Source organism: Cicer arietinum, chromosome 5 (genome assembly GCF_000331145.2).
Source record: "Cicer arietinum cultivar CDC Frontier isolate Library 1 chromosome 5, Cicar.CDCFrontier_v2.0, whole genome shotgun sequence".
In the NCBI taxonomy this organism is placed as follows: Eukaryota; Viridiplantae; Streptophyta; class Magnoliopsida; order Fabales; family Fabaceae; genus Cicer; species Cicer arietinum.
Genome location: NC_021164.2, coordinates 67,072,647 through 67,098,206, shown reverse-complemented (window position 1 = coordinate 67,098,206; position 25,560 = coordinate 67,072,647). Strand labels below are relative to the sequence as shown.

The 25,560-nt window shown below is 34.2% G+C and overlaps 1 protein-coding gene across 3 annotated transcripts; it reads right to left on the bottom strand.

Moving 5' to 3' along the window:
• Nucleotides 1–1,820: 1,820 nt before the first annotated feature.
• LOC101499700 (protein translocase subunit SECA2, chloroplastic) lies at nucleotides 1,821–25,497 on the bottom strand. Of its 3 annotated transcripts, XM_012716475.3 has the most exons (36): nucleotides 23,859–25,497; nucleotides 21,245–21,300; nucleotides 20,090–20,362; nucleotides 19,745–19,981; nucleotides 19,480–19,599; nucleotides 18,002–18,130; nucleotides 15,324–15,528; nucleotides 15,176–15,240; nucleotides 14,779–14,899; nucleotides 14,572–14,663; nucleotides 14,109–14,174; nucleotides 13,941–14,005; nucleotides 13,748–13,835; nucleotides 13,521–13,586; nucleotides 13,263–13,378; nucleotides 12,652–12,742; nucleotides 11,758–11,841; nucleotides 11,568–11,660; nucleotides 11,375–11,470; nucleotides 11,170–11,255; nucleotides 9,909–9,987; nucleotides 9,674–9,787; nucleotides 9,390–9,485; nucleotides 9,231–9,294; nucleotides 8,827–9,116; nucleotides 7,690–7,745; nucleotides 6,668–6,785; nucleotides 6,314–6,394; nucleotides 5,672–5,751; nucleotides 4,137–4,191; nucleotides 3,989–4,058; nucleotides 3,672–3,861; nucleotides 3,463–3,586; nucleotides 2,766–2,840; nucleotides 2,293–2,692; nucleotides 1,821–2,213 (listed from the first exon to the last, which is right to left on the bottom strand). In XM_012716475.3, exons 1-35 carry the CDS (start codon nucleotides 25,495–25,497, stop codon nucleotides 2,531–2,533), a joined length of 5,442 nt encoding a protein of 1,813 aa, XP_012571929.1. In that variant the 3' UTR covers nucleotides 1,821–2,213; nucleotides 2,293–2,530. The 3 variants fall into 3 exon arrangements, with proteins under 3 accessions (XP_012571929.1, XP_004502527.1, XP_012571928.1); XM_004502470.4 differs by lacking the exons at nucleotides 18,002–18,130; nucleotides 19,480–19,599; nucleotides 19,745–19,981; ... (1 more) ...; nucleotides 21,245–21,300; nucleotides 23,859–25,497 and adding an exon at nucleotides 15,611–16,187 and having other exon boundaries at nucleotides 3,672–3,864; XM_012716474.3 differs by lacking the exons at nucleotides 18,002–18,130; nucleotides 19,480–19,599; nucleotides 19,745–19,981; ... (1 more) ...; nucleotides 21,245–21,300; nucleotides 23,859–25,497 and adding an exon at nucleotides 15,611–16,187.
• Nucleotides 25,498–25,560: the final 63 nt, after the last annotated feature.

Below are 25,560 nucleotides of genomic sequence, written 5' to 3'. Positions count from 1 at the left end.
TCTCCATTTTGCATTTATAATAAAAAAGAATTTATCAATGGTTAGTATTATATGCATCACTAATTTTATGATACAAATCAAATTCAATCAATTATAATTTATTTTATCGATAAAAGTTTAATTACTATATATTGTCAATATAAAATGTTTTATACTACAAACACATTACAAACATTCATATATATGACTTTAGATGTAGTTATGATAATAATTAAATATATATATATAATGATCTAATAATTATAATTGAATAATAGTGTAAAAACTCTTTATACCGAAAATGTATATGAATTAAGTTCTATCGACTAATATGATTTGACCGCCACTTAAATTAGGACATATTTCATTACTTGGCTTCTTACTCTTAACCTCAATCAACTTCAAACCATAATCATTTCCACTATTTCATTTCTTGCCATACCTAACCTAAGTTTGACAAAAAGTGTGTTTTGCTAATAATACAAGGCACTTGAAGGCAGAACTTGGAGTGCCATTTATACTTTTTCTTGATCCATCTAAATCTCCAATTAAAGTAGTGTTTACTCCACTACTTGAAAAGTGTTGTTTGAGATTTTTCAGCTTTTCTTTTAGAAGTAGAACATATCCACCCCAACCTCTAATTTGCACTCTTTTCATTTTTCCTCCACAACTTTTTTCAAAGTGCTGTTGTTCATGAATGAACCAAGCGTGTCAATGTCAATCGTTCTATTTATTCAATAGTATCACAACACTATAACATACCAATAGCGTATCAATAACATTTCTTCATGTATTACGGTGATAGCTAGCACCAAGAAGCGATTTTCATTACGTACGCTAACACTAAGAAAATCAAATCATTCATATATTTTGGAATAAAAAAATGAACACAACTTAGAACATTTGGCATGTTGAATGTGATTAGATTAGGTTAGGACAAAAGAGGTTACGGCTTATTATTATTTCTTCAACTTGTTAATAGTGACATTAACATTCTTTATTTTTATTCTCTACCAAAACTTGAAACTTGCATTAAATACATTTTATCTCATTTCAGTTTCTTTTGGCATGAATTTTCATTTTATTTTTTAATCAAATAAGGTCAAAAAGTCGGATTGAGTCTTAGTCCCACCCACACCATTCATTCATTTTTTTACTAAAGGAAGCAACTAGAAAGTCAAGTAGCCAAGAATGGACGTATAGTGTCCCTCTACAACCGACCTTGCAAACCATAACTAATAGTGTGTTTGGTTCCACGTTTCACAATCTAGTCTCAATGTGAAAATCACTGCAATTTTGTGAAGCAAGAAATCCAAGTTTCTATTCAACCCACGGTGACACTGCAGGAACAAATTGAGGCTAAGCAAACAAAACGACACTAATAATGTTCGAGAGATAGTGAGGAATGCTATGTTGAGAAATGATCTTTTATTTATTTATTTAAAATAAAACAGATATTAAAAATTGAAAAATCCAAGCATTCCCTTTTGCATGAAAATGAAGCCAAAGTTAGTTATATGATTATTTTAATGATGTTTACTTACATCAGTTTTGCAATACAATTGTGCATAACTATAATACAACTTTGAATATCTTCTGTTGACCACTGCACAAATGTTTAATACAACAAGGGATAATATTTGTTGTAGAATCACACAATATTGCTTGATCCCTGACTGAAAAAAAGGCATCACTATTGTCTAATCTAGTCTTGTTACTTTGCCTTTCATCAAAAGATCCAAAGAATAATTTGACATAGGGATACAAACTACATTTACAATCAATACAAACGAGTTCAAACGTACTCTATTCAGCTTAGAAGAGCAAAAAATTTGGAAAGAGGGAGATAACAGTAGCATTTCATTAATATTTTTTTGTAAAAGTCATTTCATTATATTAATTAAACATGTTTCATATTTTACATGTATTTGTTACTTCAGACAAAATGATAAAAAATTACATACAGGCATGAAAAACATGATGAAATGTGACTTTAATTATAGCTCTTAACTCTATTGACAGACCAATGCACATCTAAATTGGCTTCTTATTTTTTCAGTAGAACAAAGGGGGTGGAAAGGTCATTTACTTTGATGTCTTTGGCATATCTCTTACTAATCCTTTTCTAAGCACTAGTCATCATTAACATGCGAGCCTAAAATACAATTAATCAGCAAAAAACATGTAATCTAAGAAAAACACTGGAATAAATAGAATCAGCTTCTTTGATTGTCCTGTTATAAAGAAACAAACACAAATTAGAACTATTCTCCAGGCCCCAATCAAACGAGTGCAAATTTTGTCATGTGTTACCTGTAATAGGATGAACATATACAAATAATTTTTGCGAGCATCTCCATGTATCTTCTCTGTAACTTTGACAAACCAGGAAGAAAGATAACGTTACTGAGAGACGGGGTGACTCTGATCTTGAAACCATTCTACAGAAAGTTTTGGCCTTGCCATATTTACCTTCCGAAAATCCTGTCTAAGTTGAAAAAACTTTTGAGTGTATTATCTACCTTTATTGTATGATTCATTTGAACATTTATTATAAAAATAATTCTTGGGATTCCATTGGAGACGTCCAATGCCGTAAGAGTGCTTCTACAGTTAATCTTCGAGTTGCACTGAGCATCGAGATGAAAAACCGACAACCATCAATTTTGTATTCTTCTAGAGGATTTCTGTGGCCAAAGCTCCTAACGTTCACCTGCCAAAGTTCAGATAAGCCTTTAGCTGTTAAGAAAACCAAAAAGATTCAACAGAGCAAAAGGAAAAATTACCGCAGAGCTGAGCCTATTCATGTTTACAAGATGATCTCTCCAGAAACAATCAAGAGTTTTCAAAAGAACAGCTCTCTGTAGCAAACAAAGTATTAAATATAATAGATACTCAATTTAATAAAAAATAGAGAAACTGAAAACTCCAAAGATACAAGTAAACAAGCAATTAGAATATAGTGAGCAGAAACAAATCATAAAAAATCAATGCACATGCTTGGTATCAAAGCCTAATTTACCATTTGGAACAATATACATCAAAGGTTCTCCAAATTACCATATGAAAGAGCACCATGTTCATATTATAATCCCCATAATATTTATTGGGGAAAATGTACTCATTACTGTGTAGGACCGTAGACTAGAAATACATCATAGTATCATTTCCCTGACAGAAAATAATTTGGATCATATTTAAAGAGACTAAATATATCTAGATGGTTAAGATTCCAGGGATTTTACTTCACAAGAAGTTAATTGCTTTATCGCAACTGACAGTACATAATGCAGACATGGAAACACTTTTTTATGTTGGTACTTGATTTGAAATTCTCGGATGCAATAACAATGTCAAATGAAATTATTAACATTTGATACTAACACTGTTTTTGTAGGTTTGAAGCTATTCTTGAAATTTGTAAATGTCCAAATAGCAGTCAAAATTTACATCAAGAAAAAAGCAGTTGAAAGGATATCTTACCTCAATCTCTTTTACATGTCTATCATCATAGCCAGACTCTTCAACAACCTCTAAATATGAAGCGATTAGAAAATCTCCAAGATACTTGCGAAGGAGATTAGATGTTGTGCGATACTTCCCGGTCCTACATTAGATATACAGTCTGTTAGTTTTAGAATGCTATCAAATTTCTAATATAGAAAGTAAAATATCGAACTCGGTCAACTAACTCAATTAAATCATCAGTGCAAATAGCAAGCCATCGTCTTAATGAAGAGCTCTTCCTGCGAATTCCCCTGAAAGCATTTGGAGGTGCTGGCAAATTTGGAAGGCAAAAATTGACAACATCAACTGAATTCACTTCATTCAGTTGCCTAAGTGAATTTAGTAAAGTGTCATCATTAATCCCTCCAAATGATTCTGCTAGAATCCATTTGAGCAAATTAATAATGATAACATAAGCTGACTGGCCAAAAAGGGAAAATGAAGAGAACAAAATTTTGTGCACATGGAATTGAAGAACCACAGTTGTAGCAAAGGAGCCTACCATGCAACAGCTTTCCACCGATTGTCTTAAACTCTTTCAAGAGATTACTCAAACCCCAACTACGTGGATGCTACAAAATCCATTCAAAGCAATAAATAAGAGGAATTGGTGGATAGAAATAAAAACATTTCTGGAGGGAATGAACCACCTTCAATGGATCAATGTTACTGAAGACAACCTCATCCACTACTGCTTGCATGTACCTATGAGCAAAATAAATAAAGAGCAGTATAAGAGGATATATATATAACTATATAAGAATAAACCTTCATCATGAAAAGTGGACAAAAACCAATTACTCTAACAGAAGTTGCATATAGATAAGGGCAAATATTATGTCAGAAATATGTATTACTATGTAAACATCTAGGTACAGTGTATCATGTAAATATATTACAAATGGCCATTGGAGATAAATTGTATGCAGCCTTGCCTTGCGTGCATTTGCAAGAGGCTGATTCCACAGTTTGAACCTATGAGCTCCTAATCACTTGACAACAGTTCCAACTGTTGTGCTAAGGCTCCTCTTCTATCATGTAATAGTAGTAACAGGAATATGATTCTTCTACGTATAACCTTCTTTATATAAATATCAAGTCTGTGGTGTGATTGAGACATAGGGTTTTCAGTATATTATATGCTGTTCTATAATAAAAATTTATTATATATAGGTTGTGCATTCTTTCAGGCTAAATATCAACCAAGAAAGGCTGCCCCATGTAAAGAAAAATGACTGCGCATCAAATTTTATTCTCAAACCTCCACAAGAATATAATTTTTGGCAACTAAGACATCTTCCAGTTGCATAGTTCTGAAACTTTCATCCATATCGACTACAACGTATAACCGCACCTTTTGAGCTATAAGGTTGTGATGCTCATGTATCTCATACCAGAGCAGTACTTTAACTGATACTTCCATTCACATTTTATATTAGTAATTTAGCTATAAAGAGAGTGTTAATAATGTATGGCATACGGAAGTATATTAGGGACTTGGGTTTTCATTAATTAGGGGAAACTAAGGATTGTGTCAGCACTAAAAAACGATGGAGAATAAAGAACTGTTTCCATGGTCATGATTAATTACTAGAACTCAAATTGATAATGCTCGTATAGACTTGGATAGATATCTAGCCTGAAATATAAAATTAGGATGGTTCCTTAAATGAGTTTCATCCGAACCCAGTCTTGAATAATAAAATAAAACTAACTAGACCAAAGGGTTGAACAAATAGAAGACGTGGAAAGGATGGCCCATTAAACTAAAAAATTATAAATAACAGAACTTGGAAGTTGGATGGTAGCTAGAGCTCAAAACTTGACAAAAACAGAGTGTACTTATACTGATGTGGGTAGTATTGATAACACAAGAACTTAATTGGAAATCCATAACATAACATAATTCCCCATAGCTGAAAGATTTTGTCAGATAGGATAGGCATATGAGAGTAGGCATTGGAGATTTAGAAGAGGATCTGAGGTAAAACTGTGTCCAATCAATCCACACAAGTTAATATATACAATGTACAGTATTAATTAGGAGAGGAAACATTTTGTAAATTAGACATAATTGGTACTAATACTAATTACCTGTGAATCAGTTACAGCTTATATTACTCACTATACATGTGCATAAATCTAACATTAAATTCTAACAGGCGTGGAATTCAAAGGCACTCACTGGAATATGTGTTGGGAACAGCTTTCATCATCTCCTGTTAAGATTAGCTGCCTTAGATCATAAACATGTTTTCGTTGCACCTGATTAAATAAAAAACACAAGCAATTAGTTGATAGAGATTATTTGCAGAATTGAAGATAAAGAGAAGGGAGGAGATGCCTTTTCTAAATTGTTGAAGGCATTCCATGAGTTTCTCATAGATTCAGATTCGGTAAAAGAATCATACAAAGAACATCACAATCTAAGCTTACACTTTTTTAGTTCTTGAGAGAAGTTCTGACTTCTGACAAAGTAGAGGAGTATTTTGGTTTAACGTTCATTAAATAAATTTGAGACTTCTAGTTCTCAATTCAATAATATTAATAAAAAATGTGGGCTGACTTTGTTTTTTTTATTTTTTTTTTGTTATAGAGATTTGGAAGTATATCGTTGCAAGTTATTCTTAATAACTGGACAAAGTTCATTACAGAATAAAAGCCTATAAACTTCATTCTACAAAGTACCAAGTTTTGCACAGTTGAATTGATCTATAATATTATCATAGTTCACAAAAAGTGTGATTGTGGTAGACAAGATCAAACCAATTACATAATACGCTGGAATTTGTTTTGGAAATATCATAATCTCCTAAAGGAAACATACCTCCAATACTTCATCAAACTCAACGAGGTTCTTTCTTATACCGAAGAAGAACTTTTCTGCATTGATTTGCAATGCCAAGAGCTATAAATATGTGATAATCCCAGTTAGTAGTGAGAAGATGACATTCAACAAGTAATCATCCGAAAAATTAATAGTTGAATTAAAAATTATGAAAAGAGATAGATCACAGTAAAAAATAAATATAGATAGAATAGAAGATACAAACCAAAATAGTTAGTTTTTACTGTATTTGTCATAAAAAAAGAAATTTTTTTACACAAGAGAATGAAAAGAGAAGAAAAGCAGATGACAAGACATTCTCCTAAAAATATTTACAAATCAATCATATGTAACCTGTTTCACAATGACATCACCCTCAATTGGCAGATCCTCGTCGTCTGTAATCTTTGAGATAAGTCTAACAGCCCATTCAGTATCAAAATTGAACTTTTGAAACATCTCATCCTGCAAGCTATAACATCATGGGATAGTGTGAGAACCGATTGATAGCCATTATTAGTATACGACACAATGAGCCACACTGCTCACCACAGTAAACACAGAAGTAGACATAATAACAAAGAAGCACATAGTATTCAAAACGTTCAACAAAAAAAACTCATTCTTTAGTTTTAAGGAAAAAGACAGGACAGCAATCCAATTTATATTTCAATGAAAAAAATATATTTATCACAGAAGTAACAACAACAGCCAAAAATGAAGCTTTTTCTCCATTAGATTGATCGGTTACATGGATCAGTTGACACTACAACATCCCATCATGAATTAATTCCCAACATAGACCATTAAATAGGGTCATCACATACCTCTAAACCTCTTAGTGGCTGGGGTTATAGTTTCCTTTAATCTCACTCTACCTCTAACTATTGGGCTATCTTGCGTCTGGTCTACTCTTCTTATCAGTGTCTCTACTACGGGCCTATACCATTACCAACTCTCTCTGATGATTGTATTTCTAATCCTATCTTGTCTTATTTAACCACTACTCCATTGTAACATTTTCATCTCCATGAAACTAAGTTTACATTCTTGTTGGCTTTTCACTGCCCAACATTTAGTTCTATAGATTACAGATGTTGTAACTGTGCATTAAAAATTTCCTTTGAACCTAAAAAGTGTCTTTCTCTCACATATCACACTCAAACAAAAAGATAATTATTGAATTATGTTTTCTATTTTTAATATTGAGTAAACATCAGACAAATGCAACGATAGCACATAATAAAAACAATAGTTTGTCGATGAGTAAGACTGAGCATCACACTTTTTGGTTTATGTAAGTTAACAAGACCTGTTTAGATTTGTATGCATATATAAAACATTTAGTAACAGCAGTAGCAGTATATTATTCCTACCTGACCATAAATCGCGTTGACCCCGGATCCCCCTGCCTTCCTGCTCTGCCACGAAGCTAGAAGAAAAGAATATTAAAAATGAATTAACAAAGTATGAGCAAAACATTGGTTTCAGATATTGATAGTAATTGTTCGATATAAAACCATTCATGTGCTTTTCGCCTCACAACTTAAGCTTTTAGGATATATGATTCATGTTGAGATATATTATATTATATCTCAACAGTTCATAACATGGTATGGAGCCTTTATGACTAAGTGATCAAGAATACGATCCTGGTTCCCCCATTCTTCTAAATAAAAGTTAAATTTCAGCTGTTTGGGCCGGTCTGTGCACGGTCCGCTTCAAATCCAAAAGGCTCTTGCATGAATGGGGGATGTTAGACCTGATGTATAACCATTTATATGCTTTTACAAAGAAGCTACATGGAGAAAAGAGTAAGCTTTATATGTTTGAGGTAAAATTGTAAGGGCAAAGTAGAACTTTAATATATTATATTATTATGCCCCCAAAGTCTAAAAAAGCCACATAAGATCTTATTAGAACCATAAAAAAGATTATTAAATGTTCGAATTTAGATCTGACTAACCCCATATGTCTTGTATAAACAAGTAACAACATTTTGATATCAAACTCAAATAATTTCTAATTCGAGCAGAACTGAATACAAAAATGAAAATATCACTTGCATTTGGATAACAAAACCAGATAGAGTCACATCTTAGAGGCGGATATCAAATTAAGAAGTATTTGTATGTATGCATGTTCAATCCAAAAACAACTGCAATCCAGTTGACATGTATAAAGTTAAATATCTTTGACTTCATCACATGGGGGACTGGAACCATTTCCCCTTTCTCCCCCACATTTAAGTGGAGGAAGAACAAGGGGAAACAACTTACCCGTTATCTTCATAACAATTTAATATTTTGCTCCCTAACTAATTGAAATGTTTGTTAACGTCTTTCCCTCCTTATTTTCATAACAATTCAATATTTTGCATCCTAACTATTTGAATAATAATTGACAATTGACATTTTTCCCTCCTTATTATTGATCCAAGGGTAATACCACAAAGGATAATTGCAAGATCTAACATACTACCACTTTAACGGTTGTCATGCTTGATTACCCACCTGGTTGTCTATTCTCCGGGACTCGTGTAAAGATGTACCAATCACATGAAGGCCACCAAGCCTTTTTACCTCAGACCCTTCATGCAAACAGTGTTCTTCACAATCCTTTAAAACTGACAGATAGGCAAGTGCCACTGTAGGACCAAGGGGGTAGATCTCAGATTCTTCATTGGCCAGCTTCTCCAGCTCTTCCAAACTATATGAAAGACTCATTTCAATAGCTTCCAAGATAAAAGATATAGCTTTCTGATATGTCCAACTTTTACCCTCACTTTTTGATACATATTTTGCTGAAAATTTTCATGTTGCCAACAAGATAACACCTTAGGTTAAAAGCACGTAATTACAGCTAAAACAAGCAAATTTGATCTAAAATGAAAAAATTCCCAAGTAAAACCACATACCCATTAAGGCTGTCTTAGCCAGTAAGGCTAATGATGATGATCCCACCTTTATCTTTGGAAGCACCTATATCCAAAAGATTCATCCAGAAACTGAATTTGTTAACAAAGAAAATTAAAACAAAAAAGTTTCAAAATATTTAGCAGTTCTAAAAACATTACTTTATCTGAAATGGCCTCGCCAGCAAGTTCAATATTTGGATCCTCCCGTGTCAAAAAAGGAAGTACACTGTCCTCTATAATTTCTCTGGCAAGCATCTACACCCAGGAAAAAATGTATAGTCAAGATCCAACTCATGCTGAAGTGACATGTCTAATAAAAAAGAGACATATAATTATCGAAGAGGTACAAATGATATATGATTATTTCTCCAGACTTTCAATAAGTCATAAACCAAACACAGTAGGATCCATAATGTAAACAATAGCCATATTGGAATACCTACTTTTGGATTTCCTCCAAGAATTATATCTGTGCCCCTGCCTGCCATATTTGTAGATATTGTAATGGCATGTTTCCGTCCTGCCTGTGCAACAATTTCAGCTTCTCTCGCAGCATACTGAGTTAAATGAGGGATGGTAAGGAGAAATGACGATGAAGGCAAAACTTGGGGAAAAAATGAGGGGATATTAAGTTATATGAAAGAAATACGGAGTACAACACGCTAAATTTTCACAAACCTTGGGTCGAGCATTCAAAACATTATGGGGAATATTCCATTCCCTAAGCAGACCAGCCAAAAGTTCGGAATTTTCTACACTGTAGGAAGAGTGAAAATCATTATTCTCCAAAGTCCAAACTATAGACAACTAAAAAGCTTATGGACAGAGAAATTGAATATATACAACCTAAATAAACAAGAAACCAAAGTAAAGATTCCATTATCATAACAAACAATTATGACGGGAAGGTGGTTTGGTGTAACCAAAGGTAGTTAACAAAGAGCATATTTTGTAATACAACGTGATTTTAACACTGCAAAACATTAATTCGAAGAAAGATAATCGTCAAAGGCTAAGAAAATTCAATTCCATTCTTTCAATAATAATGTAACAGAGCATAAGATAATGGTCACAAACCAACTATCCCAAAAGCTCGCCTATAGGGACACTAAAAAATGCAGATGATCCCTTTTGGGCTTGCTTCCTTAAAGTAAAAGTTCTTGTGATTGAAGCATGGACAAAGTTCAACTTTTTACTGAAGTTGTATCAACAACAAAAGTCAATAATAATGGTTTATAGTTCTAGCAATAATAATTTCTTGCAAGACCGCCCTCATTAATAATTTCAATATTCAACTTTCTTTCAATTGATTATCTTGAACTTGAAACTCTTACCATAGAAATCTAAAGTTTAGCCTACTAAATACTGATAAACAGATAATGATATACAGACACACTACAACAACAACCAAACTTTTTTCCATTTGATGGGATCTCCAAGAAAATATGAAGACTGAAAACGTGAAGCTAATGTGTAACTTGAAATAGCCAGAACCTAGAGATCGTAGTACTAAATTATTTCCTTATAATAAACAATTCTATAAAAGAAAAGATTGATTTAAAAGTACAAACTACAATGCATCCATTTAATAAAATATATAAGAAGCAAGTTCAAAACTAGTGTTGTCAAATAGCCGCTATAGCATAGTGAAATTTGAACATATTGCTATTGCTCCACAATACGCACTATTTAGTATAAAATGTTGTCAAATAACCGCTATTGCAGTGCTATAGCACTATAGCATAGTGTAATTTGAACTATCCACTATCTACAATCCCTATGCATATCTGTCCACAACATTTCTGGGACAAAATGGTGAGCAGTATGTATAGGTTTTTCAGGCTCGGAAAGAAATATTTTTAACCATCATTTGTTCTGAAAAGAATGCTAAACATAATGAAGTATTAGACAACAATCACGGACGCAGCCACAATTTTACCTAGTTGTCCCAACTAAGACAGGACGTCCTTCTCCAAACATATATTCAACTTCTCGGCGAACTTGCTCCCATTTCCCACGAGCAGTCTTGAATAATAAATTGTAGAAAAATCATATACATGGACAAAAAAAACAAAAATTAGTATCATGGTTATATCAACTACTCATACTTAAGAAGCATCAATAATAAATATTAGATGTCCTACAGCAAATGCCTGAATAGGCAAATCTTTGCGAATATTAGGAAGATTTGTGGGCACTTCAATGACCGGCGTCTGGAACATTTTTAAGAACTCTTTCTCCTACAATGATATATATGATTATCAAGAACTTGTAAATGAACAATTTTAATAATAATGAAATGACATCTCAAATTTGTCATATCTATTAAATCTTTACTTCTGTTTTTGCAGTTCCAGTCATTCCTGACAATTTTGGATAAAGCTTGAATAATGACTGGTATGTGATCTGAGCCACGACAACAGAATCTGCCTGAGCAGGTTTAAAACATTGAAACTTAGAATCAAATAATTAAGATCAAATTAATGTCATCAACAAAATAAAAGAATCAAAGAACCTCCATATATACCTGAATCTTCAAACCTTCCTTTGCCTCTACAGCCTGGTGAATCCCCTCAGACCATCTCCTTTTATCTTCAACTCTTCCTGTCAGCTAAGAAATTTTGTTCAACATATCATCAGATTCTTAAGAAAAGTATCAGAAAAAGGTATTTGTGTATTTTTATTATTTAAAAATGAAAATCCTACAGTGCTGCAGGAATTAAAGGATAACATTAATTTTAGAGATATAAAACTATTCATGCAGTTCAACCTGATAGCTTCCTGGGTAGTTTGACATGGTACCAAAGCCTTTATAATTAATTGGTCAATGGTTCAAACCTTGAAAGGAGTGTCCTCTTCACTGATGAAGGTGATAACAAAAATGGTGAAGAGAAAATTATCAATGATATTTAGATACTTGATCCAGTTACTTTTTTGGTTGTACATGCACTTTACATGGTTAGTTCTACAAGGTAGGATATGTTACGGAAATTTTTGGGGAAAAATCAACAGAAACAATGCTCTCTGTCTCTGGTTTTATGACGAACTTGTAAAAATAGAAAATATTGGCCCATTTGACATACATCAAGACAAGATTTTGTAATCCTGGAAGCTTAAATATTATGATGTTATCAATTATGAAATTTTGCATAAATTTTCTGTTATATATTTAGGTAAGGCTGCCTACAATAGTCACAATGGACCTAACCCTTCTCTGGACCCCACCATGGTCGTAGATTTATAACACTAGGTTACCCTTTTTTCAATTTTATTTATCTGTATGTGTGCATGAGGGTACCGTATCCTGCAGTTTTTTTAGCTTGGGGTGTCTGTCATATTGCATGCTCACGCCAATGGTATGCTTTGCAGATAAATAAAAACTGTGATATTAAAAACATAAAAGTAAACTTGAAAATATTACCTCATTTATAATTAAAGCCTTTCCATCTCTGACCATGTATTGAACATCTCGGCGATAGAATTCTTTAGCTTTTAAAGCATTCATCACAAATCTGCAGTAACTCAACACTTACTTTTCATATTTAACTGAATGAACATAAATATTCCAATCCGAACGTGTTAGCCCGAATCCTCATAATGTAGCTAGTATTCGGTAAGTATAAGCATGATACTAATTATGATAACTAATGTAAGTCTCCATCAAAGTTGCACCAAAAAAATAAAAATGATTACAAATGAGGTGTAAAATAGAGAAGAACTATTCTCGTGTGGCCTTCTAAGGGGTGCCCTCGAGTTGTAATTTTTTCATCTTCTTTTCTCTTTGTAATGTTCTTATTGTTATCTTATTTGTTACTTTAAGCGAATGGAAAAAGAAATATGTAATCCTGCATTGCGATATTATTATACCATTTGCCAAAAACACGTAATGGAAAAAACCTATAAAGATATGCTTGTGATAATTCCCACCTACTTTTTCTTGAGCAACCATTGGATCTCAAAATAAGTAAACAGCAACCAAAGTGAAATGAAAACTTTTTAATTGAAAAAATATTTAATCAGAAGAAAATTCACCTAGCCCAAGGATCATTTTCATCCCAAAGGTCATGTGTTTCAAGAGCCATTTCCGCAAGAGTAATTCCCTCCTCAGTCAACTCCACCGAATTATTTTTTAGTTCCACTTTGTAATGCTGTTAACAAAATAAAATATGTACATAGAACTGTTTTCTTAAATTATTATCCAGTAAAATGAAGTTACGGAATCGCGGAAGAGAGAGAAAAGAAAAGGATCAAATGATAAGATGAAGTGAAAAAGAATGTGAATGTACTTACAATGCCCTGTATAAGCAATTCGGCCACTTTTGCAGCAACAGGATACCGTGCAGCATCTTTACTAGCCTGTGATTCATAAGGAGAACCAAGAAACAGTCCACCATTGAGTTCAATCAGTTAAAAAATAAAGGCTAGGTAGACCATGAGAAGAAAAAAAAAAGTTATTGAATAAGATGGTGACAGACTGGAAGACAAGAAAAAACAATAAAATTGACTCTTAAGCTTACCTCACCACTGATTAACAATGGATTTCTTCCCTCATCTATCAGGACTGAATCCACCTCATCAACAATAGCAAAATGAAATGGCTTTGGCCTGTTTTTATGCAGAAGATTCGCCAGTAATCCAGTCATATTCCATATCAAAACGAAGAAAAAAAAAGATACAACATCTAAGTTTTAATTAAGTAATACACACTACCATCTCATCACAAGCTGTTTGCTATTTCCAGCAAGATTATCTCTCAAGTAATCAAAACCAAGCTCCTAATGTTATAATAGGAAGAAAAGGAACACAAGGAAACATGCACTGTCAATAAATAAATGCACATCTAAGAAGATAACAAGAGTAACAGAAAATTGTAGTTACCGAATTATTGGTATATGTTATATCACATCTATAATTGAATCTCCGCTCTTCAGAATTCATCCCCCTCTGTGCATGCGAACATCAAAAATAAGTTTAACAGTAGGTGCTGCTACTATGAGCTTTTTTGAATAAATATATAAAAATATTAAATCTTATTATGCATTACTGTTACAAAAATTATTGAAACCCAGAAGCAATACATTTGTACATTATGTCATCAAAACACATGCTCATATCTATCTCGCCATTGTCCATAAGGTGTCAACTTAATAGTAAGAGCTTGACATTCTAACCTCAAGCGAAAAAGTTCAGATCCCACCCAGGATGGTTATAAAATGGTCATTAGTGTCACTTTGATTAATAATAATTTCCCACACCTCCAATTTAAAAAAGATAAATATCTATCCAGTCATCAAACACGTGATAGATAAAAACAAATTTACCACTGGCATATATAATTTACCTGAATAAGACCAACAGAAAGACCTAAGAAACGATGAACACGCCCCATCCATTCAGCATCACGTTGAGCTAAATAATCGTTGACAGTCACGACTGCAAAGTTATCAAGATCAATGCAAGTCATTTTTGTAAAGCCAAGTGCATGCAGCACCTGAAGAATTTGCCCATAAACCCATCAAAACTTTAAAGAGTTGGCAATAACACAGACCATGGACACCCTCAGAAGTCAGGGCATTAAGATATGCTGCAAGCGTGGAAACTAAGGTTTTTCCCTCCCCAGTTTTCATCTCAGCAATGGACCCATCATGCAGCACAGCTCCACCAATAATCTAACAATAACAACATGAGATTTCAGTGACCTACCTCTAGCTTCTAGGAGAGTGAGTATAAACAAAATATGCATAAAAAATAATGGAAAGCTCTTCCGTAACAAGGACTTCACTCCCACTAAAATGTCGTTTTGCTATGTTAGTTTCTAAAATATCCTCACAAATATCTATATGTGAAAAAAGTTTAACAATGTTCTTGCATACGAATTTAATCTTTAATTTAATTATTTATTTAATGTAATACATAGTAACAAGATACACTTATGCAAGAGAGACCTGAACATCAAAGTGACGCATTCCAAGTTTTCTTCTCGCAGCCTCACGAACAACAGCAAACGCCTCTGAAACATTCATTCATCAAAATCCGCAGTTCAAAGATTAAGCGAATGCCACAGTTAGAAAACACAGTAAAGGAATAGCAAACCAGCTTGGATATCAGCTAATGTCTCCCCTCGGGCAAGCCGGCGGCGAAACTCCTCTGTTTTGGCAGCTAACTGGTCGTCAGAGAGCGCCTGAATCCGAGACTCAAAAGCATTGACGGAGTTCACGAGACGGTAGTAGTCGCTAACGACCCAATGGTTCAAGCTGGTGAAGTCAGTGAAAGTCTTTTGAATGCGACCAAGATTTTCCTGCAACGAGAAGAGAATAATTCACACAGAGACAGTTGGGACATTTCTTCGAACAGTTGGCGGACACGAAGAGTGAACGCACCTTAATGGAAGGGATGGAAACAAATAAGGGTGTGAAACGACGGGGTGTGAAACGACGGCGTGTGAAGGAAGGAGGAGGTCGAATGAAGGAGGATGCATTGGGGTGGGTTGAAGTGGTTCTCTGAACGGAGAAGAACGGTGGGAACGGGTGTGAGAGCGTGGCCATTAAAAGTGGTGCGGTTATGTTGTGCTTCAAACTTGAACAACCAACAGAAGTTTATTGTTGAGTGAGGAAGGAGTAGAGTTGAACTAGTATGAAAATGAATTATTAATAATTTTTTCAAAATACAAAAGAAATTAATTACTAATTTAGTAATATTATTATTCATAAAATGTCCCTAAAAACTAAAATATTGTTCTGAAGTAGTAATTTATTTTCGTAAAAATAAGAAAGGCAGAATGCATCCTAAGTTGATGGGGTTTGAGATTATTGATGGTGCTTGAGATGAGTACGCTGGAAAAGAAAAATGGAGGTTTTAGACTTGCTTACATGCCGGGAACACTATCAAGTTAAAGGACAAACTAGACAACGAATAATTAGTTGGAAAAATTCAATGAGCATGGAGGATGAAATAAAAGTCATGGAACTAACTAACTATACCATACAAACAATAACGCTGATTATCTATTAAAAATCTATTAGAAATGTAAGGAAAAAATATTTAAAAAATTGATATATTTAATCTTAATTTCTTTAATAATATTTTTACTTATTTCGTAATGATTACACATAACAAATGGTCATCTCATTGGAAATTGTTAATGATGAATGAATGAGAATGAAAGTGAGTTATGTTCTTACTGGAGATTAGAGTTTTAATAGAAATCTAATTCTAAAAAAGAAAAATGAATTTGGTTTGGTTTGGTTTTGATATACAACTTCCTATAAATTTTCAACCAAAATAAAAGTTGGTATTCATCAATTCTAAAATTAATTTTAATTAAGAATAACCAAAAACATTATTGGGCTAGTTTTTTTGGAGAATATTTTTAGATTATTATTTTTTAAGTTTCTATGATAAAGAAATGTAAGTTTTAATTTCTACATGTGAAACGTAAGTGGATTTTATTGTCCAATTTTGAACTCGGTTATTACTTGTTCACCAAATTTGATAGAAATTAAACAAATTAATAAATTAGCTGATTTATTTTGTATATATACACATATATATATATATATTGACCAACAAGACGAGTAGTTGAGAACTACTACTCGTGAATACTCATTTACGTCCATAATCTGACCCCCATCAGGTTAATACACATGTGGAAACATATCTATTTTATTCGCTAGTACTATTAAACTTTGAGTTTTATCCATGAATACCTTAGGGGTTTGGGTAAACATTAACATCCTTACTCCCATTGTTTAAGATGGACGATAACTTGGCACCACAAGGCAGATACATAATTAGATTATAATATATTACGTACACCCATTACATTATAATCTTTTCTTGTCAAGTTATATACAGACCCCGAGAATCAATGCCCCAAAAAGAAAATATCAGTTGTTAAATATGTACATAACACCCTGTAAAGCATAATTTCGATCGGATTAATTACATCTGGGAAAAAATTATGAACTAACAAGCACTTGGAAGCCGGGCATCACACATACACACATATAGTATATATATAGCATAATTTGGGAAAAATTTACAACATTCGACAGAAAGTTGAGCAGTCAAATGATTGATGAAAGTTGTAGCTGGTGAAACTCTTACTTTTTAGCACGATAAACCTGCAGGAATCAAATCAATAATAGCTGTGGAGTGTTGTGGACTTCAAAGGCATATATACAAAAGGCAAAAAAGGAGTTGATAACATTGCATAATAAACTTCAAATCATTAAGGTGGTATAGATTAAAATTTACTTGTGCATCTAACATGTTTCAACAGAACAATTTTTGTGGTATCCCACAATTGCTGAGCATACACTTTCAAATATTCTCTTTTCAGTAAACATTACGACAGCGAGCAGAAATTTACTATTTGATATATTTTCATCAATTTTTCTTTCAACTTTCCTGGAGGATTTCTTACCAAATCAAAATTCAACCATGCAATAGCAGCTAACATCATACACTCAATAGAAGCTTGATCATCCACATCGGATGACTCCAATTTGTCTGGTTTTAAAAATGCTTTTTCTTTTATCGAGTGGGGAGAGAAAAAAATCTCTAAACGGCTCTAGGGTGAGGTACCTTCTCTTTCCATTAACCAAGACACGTAAACACATGTAATGGGAAAATTTATGTAACCGAAGTATGTTATTTCAATTATGTCAATATTTTATACTACAACACAAACATGCTCTCTAATGCTAAGATACAAAAATACTTGTTGAGGCCACCGTTTAACAATTATATAATTGAAAGAAGTAAGATACCTTGATAGACTTGTCAGCATACCCAACATATAGTTTTCCTTCGCTGCATAATATAGCGGTCACAACAGAACTGGAAGGAAATGATCCAAATGCTTTGACATCCAGTTCTAACTCATCTCCAGATAATTCCTACAATTCAATACTCTTTTTAATAAATTTCTGTGCTAATTGAACAAATAATCTTAAATATTTAAATAAAACATTTGTAGTTTGAAGATACAACATATTTAGTATTATCTATATTATCATGAAGTATCTTAGATTTTCTCATTGGATTAGTTTCTTATCAAAGAGTATCTTATACTATCTCTTAATATTTTTGAAGGAATCTCCTAATATTAGTTTCAATATTTCTTGGTTATAGTCATGATTAGTTTGCTTATTTAATTTAGTGTAAATTCGGGTTAGTGTTTTAGTCTGTTTGTATCAAATCAAACCATCAATCATATCAAACCATATTCATAATTTTGTAAAACCCTATCACTCCAAGATGGAGGGTACCATCTTTTCTGATAGGTCCTGTCACTATTTTGTTACCAAGTTCCCCAAAATCTGAAACTATACTAAAATTTGACACTCTAGTCTTTTGGCTAGCTGTACACGTATTCAAGCATTTTCTCTTCTCCCACAAGTTTTCTCTATGTTTCTGTTTTGAAATTCATCTTTGTTGTGTCATCTTTCCAATGTGTACAGAATTCATCTCTATTGTCTCATTTTTCGGGGATGTTCAAAACCCATTCCTGTATCGTCTCATCTTTCTGACATGTTCAGAATCCATCAGTTGCAGTATGCCACTGGTCTGTTTCCGTTGTGGTTTTGTACAGGTTTTGTCTCAGTTGCAATTTCACATTTGTTTTGTACTAGTTGCAATTCGGACACTTGTATTTTGGCACCAATTTTTGTCTTAGTTGCAGTTTAGAATCAATTTTTTGTCTCAATTGCGCAGTGTAACTTTTGTCAAGCCTGCAATTTGGTATCAACTCACATTCTAGATGTGATTTGGCCTTGCTGATCTTCAAGATCACAAATATATTATTTGGCTATTTTTCATCTTCAAGATCACAATTATTAGTTCACTTCAGCTTTAGGCACAGACTTTAAACAGCATGAAAATATCTCTAATATTTTTAAATCATCTTAGAGTATCTTAGATTATCTCATAGGATTAGTTTATTTTCTTAGAGCATCTCACTATATTATCATGTTGAGATTTGTTTTCTTATATCTTGCATTAGTATATATAATGGTACATTATATTATATAGTTATTTTGTATCAAACCAAATCATCAATCATATCAAGCCATGTTCATAATTCAAAATCTTCATTCTTTTTCTTTCCATTATTGTAAAAACCCTATAACTTCAACAATCATAATTGAGTTTTCATAAACTTAATTGATTGGCATAGCAAACTTACTCCACTAAGTTCATGTCCATGTAATTCCCAAAAACAGAGCACAATACTTTAGATCTCTACCTGTATATTAACATTTTTGTCCCAACCTCCTGTATAAAGACATTTTCCCTGCATACTCATCGCAAAAATGGCACCATTGTGCAATGTTTTGGTATTCATGAACACATCATTTCTCCAGACCTAAAAACAAGCAGAAAACAAAAATGATGTTACCTAACAATGCCAGGAGATGATTATACGGAGATCAGTGTATATTCATTTCAAGTGGGCTACAATTCATTAATCTTTTGCAAGGAAAGAACACAATTCTAGAAAAGCAAGAAACCTTTATGCATCCATTTTCATATGCTGCAACAAGCAAATGCCTATTGGCCGTAATGGCCAGGATAGACTTCATCTCTCCAAGCATATCTTCCCCTAAAACCGTCAACGGGCTATGATCATTAAGACTCCACAAGCGGATGGTTCCATCCCAACTACCACTGTAAAGAACCTCATCGCATACTGAAAGTGTGGAAACTACAGATTTGTGACCACTCATTGTGCACATCAAAGTTCCATCCTGGAAAAATGTAAAAATGTAGTAAGTACAGCAACCCAAAGAATGCACTTTGCCGTGAAGCTTTTGTCTTAGGCTGCAACAAGAGTATACAATGAAAATGACACTCACCTTTAATGACCAAGCTTTTATTGTTCTATCTCCACTTCCCGTGTAGAGAAAAAGATTTCTGAAAACAGCTAAGGAATGGATACCACTAAAGCGCCAATCCTTCTGCTCATACCATTTCCTCAAGGGATCTTGAGTAAAAGGTGCAGCAATCCCCCAGACAAATATACCCCCTCCACCGTCACCACTTATACACAATGGTTCTTCTTCATCTACATAAACTAGAGCCATGACTTTATTCTCATGACCTCTAAATGTGTGTAAATGAGAAAAGTCCTACATAAAATTTGCAAGGATGAAACTCATCAACAGAAGGAAGAGCTTTTATCATAACAACCATACTACTCTGTAGCAAAAGATTGTCGCCCCAAATTTATTATTATTATGAATCATGCTTTGAGGATGAATAACAATCTAGCATTCAAGATGCTAGTTTCCTGTTTCATGTAAAGAAAAGAGTGTAATAATCATATATAGCTAAAGGTAGGAATTGTACATGTGTATTTGAAGGAAATAGACTGATCTCAGTTTGTCATAGAATTCTTTTTTTTTTTTAGAATGACCACCATATCCAACGTATATGTTACTGTTATGTTGTGGGTGGGGATAGAACCTTCAACTTCCTTATCACTCTACTCCTTAGCTCCCACCCCAACCACCAAGTCAACCTTATATCCCCTAATTTGTCATACAATTCTAATTTTGGGAAGTCATTCGCAATTCAGCAAACCCACTTGTTTAGATTTATTTTTAAAAGCAAGTCTTAATTTTTAAAGGAAAAAGAGAAGCATGTGTTTCACAAATGGAAATGTGAAATTATCCCATCTAATTATTTTTCTCTCACTTCCTTTTATTTATTTGTATCCCCTAACTTGTCATAGAATTCTAATTTTGTCCTGGAAAGAGAGTCTGCTACTATCATTTTTGTTTGTGTATGGATATTAAGCATTTAACAAAAGGTATCTGCTAGCTGGAATCATGTAGGAATAAAAACACCTGAATAACTATTTACTGAAAAGTATCAAGAAATTTCTAATTTCACTACATTAACTGAAAAATTAATGATGACATCCTCATGCAAAGATTATTAATGAGATTACGCTATTTGGAAAACACCAAGTAGAATGCTAATAGGTAATTGTAATTTAAAAGTATTACCTGTAAGGACCATACACGAACAGTTTTATCAAAAGAGGAGCTAAACAAATATCCCCCTGCAAAACTAAACAAAAGGTTGTCAGAATGAAATGTAATTCTTCATTGCATGATCTCCACGCATACTAACAAATCAAACACCACAAGTGAAACACTGTCCATAACATAGGCAGAGCAACCTCAACGCGTATAGGTCGCAATGTTGTCAAACATGTAACTCGGAGTAGGATCGGGAGGATGGTAATAGATCGTAACACGAATCGGAAGATCCTACCAAAACATGAGATCATAACTTGGAGAGGAATAGTAATATAAAATCTAGGATCATAACCTCTAAAATCATAACATTCATAATCATGACAAATAACTCAACACAAAATTAAGATTCAAAACAGAAACAACATAACAAATAGAAATAAAATAGCATGTTCATATATGAACAAAATTGCACCGTTTTCTTTTGTTTTTTATAAAGAAACACCGTTTTTTGTTGCTACTGTCTAATTATCATTATTGTATATATGAAATTGAGTTTGAGTAAGATTATTTTTTTGACATATGTTTTGGCAGGATAATTAGGACTGCAAAGCACTCGATCAACTGCGTACGAATAAAAGAAGAGTGCAAGACTATACAAAAAAATTAAAAGAGCGCAAAACGCTGTGTTGTAGTTATTTTTCTAATTAGCGGTCATTTTTATTCCAAACAGCAATGTTTTGTGTCATAAATTTAGAATTTTAGGTTTTTCAGAACCTGGTCTCGAAACCCGACCCGATATTAAAGCCGCCTTAATTTCTAATTTCTCACGCGACGATGAGCACGGCGAGTTCGCGAGCCAACACGACAATACGGCCACGATATTCTTCTTTGTTGATTCTGCTCACGAGTTAACATGCTCTAGCAATGGAGAAACGTAGAATCGTACGATTCGGCGAGTTGACTCGCGATTTAGACAACACTGATATGTCACATTAAACCGTGCCACACCAAATTGTACATTAGTATCAAACTATGTTGTCAGTCTCAGATAGCAGCGCGGAGCGCCGAACTTTGAAAATGCTATAGCGGGATCGCGGATAGCAGGATGACCGCTATTGTAAAGGCCAAAAAACTGTATATAAACTAAAAAAAAATAGCAAAATACACAAAATTAAAGGGGTAATCATACTTAATAACCAACATCCAACATCAAAATCAAGTTCTAATAGTAATTGTAATCAACAAAATGGAAAACATAGCAGAAGAAACAGAGCAGACAAAATAGTCACAAAAACAACAGTGCAAGAACAATGGTGACAGAGGAAGAACGAAAACGGTTTCTTTTTCACAATGCTGAACCAACCCTTTTGTGGGTTTATAGTAATAAAAAATTTAGGGCTTAAGTGGAGTGCAGAATGACCTAGATACCCTTAATGAAGAATAAATTTATTTTTTAAAAGTAAAATAAAACTTTGGTTATTGAAGAAGTCCTAGAGCGTGTCCAATAGCAAGTCGGGGTGGGATAGCGGGTCGCTTTGATAGCGGAATTCGCGGTCGGGAGCGCCGCTACTGGCAAATGTGTTTTCCCAGTCGGTGGCATTGCGGCCAGCCCCTCCACCGCACCGGGATAGCGTGAAATCGCGCCGGGATTGACAACATAGGTATCAAAATATTTTAAGAATATGCATGGAAGGTACTAGAAACTGTGACCAAACCAACTCAAAAGCCTCGTGTTCATCTTCCAGTGTTGTAAAGATTGTGACTCAACTCGCTGAATCGCATGATTCTACGTCTCTCCATTGCCAGGGCGTGTTAACTCGCAAGCAGAATCGTCGGAGTAGAAGATAATGGCCAAATAGTCGTGTTGGCTTGCGAAATCGCTGTGTTATGACACAAAATGTGTTGCTATTTGGGACAAAAATGGCTGTTAATTAGAAAATTAACTACAACGCACCGTTTTTCACTCTTTTATTTATTTATTTTGTACAGATTTGCACTATTTTTTTATTCGTACGCAGTTGGTAGTGTTTTGCAGTTTGAACTCCTAATAATCCTACTAAAACATGTCATTAAAATGCAATTATACTCCTATTATTATTATTAGACAGAGCAACAAGAAAACATGCAATTTTTATCAAAAAGAAAACGGTGCAATTTTCTTCATATATGAACATGCTATTTTGTTTCTATTAGTTGAGTTGTTTATGTTTTGAATTTTAATCTCGTGTTAAGTTACTTGTTATGATTATAAATGTTGTTATAATTTTAGAGGTTATGATCCTACAATTTTATATTATGATCCCTTTCCGAGTTATGATCTTATGTTTTGTTAGGATCTTATGATTTGCCGAGTTACGATCTATTACCCTCCCCCCGATCCTACTGTGAGTTACGTGTTTGACAACATTGATCTGCCTTCCAAATCAATGGCAAATGTCAATTATCAGATAACCTATTTATCACTCAATTGAAGGCCTTAAGCCCACTTCACCCTCTTTGATAATAAAATGGAAATGTAATTTATTTATACCTAAAAAATATAGTCTTAGTATCTTGTGATCCAGACATGAAAGAAATTATATCATGAAATACGATTGATAGAGATTGCAGTGTTAGAACATAAACTCAGAATTCATACCTCCCACAGCTAATCCAGTTATACACCCAAGATGGCCTTGCAGATCTTTAAGCTCGGCCATTCCCTTAGATAAGCTAGAAACAAAGTCTTCATCACATTTGTTTTCCACACCTTGAAGGAAATCAGGTTGACCGTCGTCTTCTTTCAACTGCAACTCAGGTCCTCTCGGCTCCTTAGAACTTGCCTCAGGCAACTGACACAACTCGACAAGAATCACAGGGTCACCAGTGTTGTTCCTGATTACTGTGACCTCCAAATCGCCCAAAAAAATAAATTGATGTTTGACCAACACGTCCTGAATGCATTTCCTTACATCCACCACATTTGGACGACTTTCCGGATTGATGTCCAAACATTTGCAAAGAGTCTGCTTAAGTGATTGGTATTCAGAGCCAATTTTATCTTCCAAAACAGAACTAACTTTCTCCACCCAAGACACGTAACTAGCCGAGATGTCAAGGCTATTCTCTTCACTCGTTTCCAAAGTAATCCAGGGGAGTGAATTTCCAATAAGAAGCTGCAGCAACACACAAGCCAACGACCACACATCTGAGCCATACCCAATCGGATATCTCAAATTCCCACTCTGTGGATTAGTAACCCCCTTGTGCAAGAACTTCGCCAAAACCTCCAGGCTAATGAAAAGCTCATTATCCAAACAATTCTTACACATCGCTTCGCACTCATCACCCACGCCACCAGAAACCTCATCCATAATCTTCTTTCCCTTCACCAACACCTCGTTCAAATCAATACAAACACCACCAAGCTCGTCAAAAGAGAAACAGGAAAGTCCCAAACAACCAGCAACCAAACCTTCCAAATTCAAAGCAATCACAGCTTCACATATACCCTTAGCAATCATTGCAAAACTACAAACCCCGCCATTACCCAATTTCAAATCATCCCCATTCAAACCAAGAAACCCATTCCTCAATCCACCAAACTTATCCAAAACCCTACCACATTGCCTCTCACAAACCAAATACAAAGTACCATCAACAACCTCGCTCCAAATCCCATAAACCCTACACAACCTACACTGCCTCACAGAAGCTTCTAGAATCAAACCTAAACCTTCCCTCGAACCCTCGTTCATCCCTTCTAAACACTTAATAACCCAAGCAACATAACTAAACTTGAACTTTGAATCGCTAACCGGAGGCAAAGAAACAATTGGAGCGAGATTCACCGTAAGATTAACTCCGAAGCAAACCCTACCTTTGGACGAATAATTAAACCTACCAATACCGTGCTCGTCGACAGAAACGGCGTCGTACGGAAGAATCCAATCCTTCCAAGCAACGTAGAACTCGTCAGACCAAAATCGAGATGAATAGTCATCGTTGATCGTGGACCGTTGATTCGATTTCCGCGATTGATTAGAATATGAAGAGTGTTGTTGTTGTTGAAGGCAGAGCCTGAGGAGGTCGATGTTTTTAGGAAGAGAAGAAGGGCCTTGTTTGGGTGAGTAATTAACGAGTTGAGTACACGCTGGACAACGAATCGTGTTTGGAAATCGCGGCGGAAGCTCCACAAGACAAATTTCACAAACCGTGTGGCCGCATGATAGTACTCGAGGAATCGCGTTTTCGTCGTCGTAGTTTTGAAGACACACCGGACATTCCGGCAACTCCATCCAAACACAACTTTACACTTCTTACACGGCGTCGTTTCTTATTAAAACTTTTCATTTATTAGA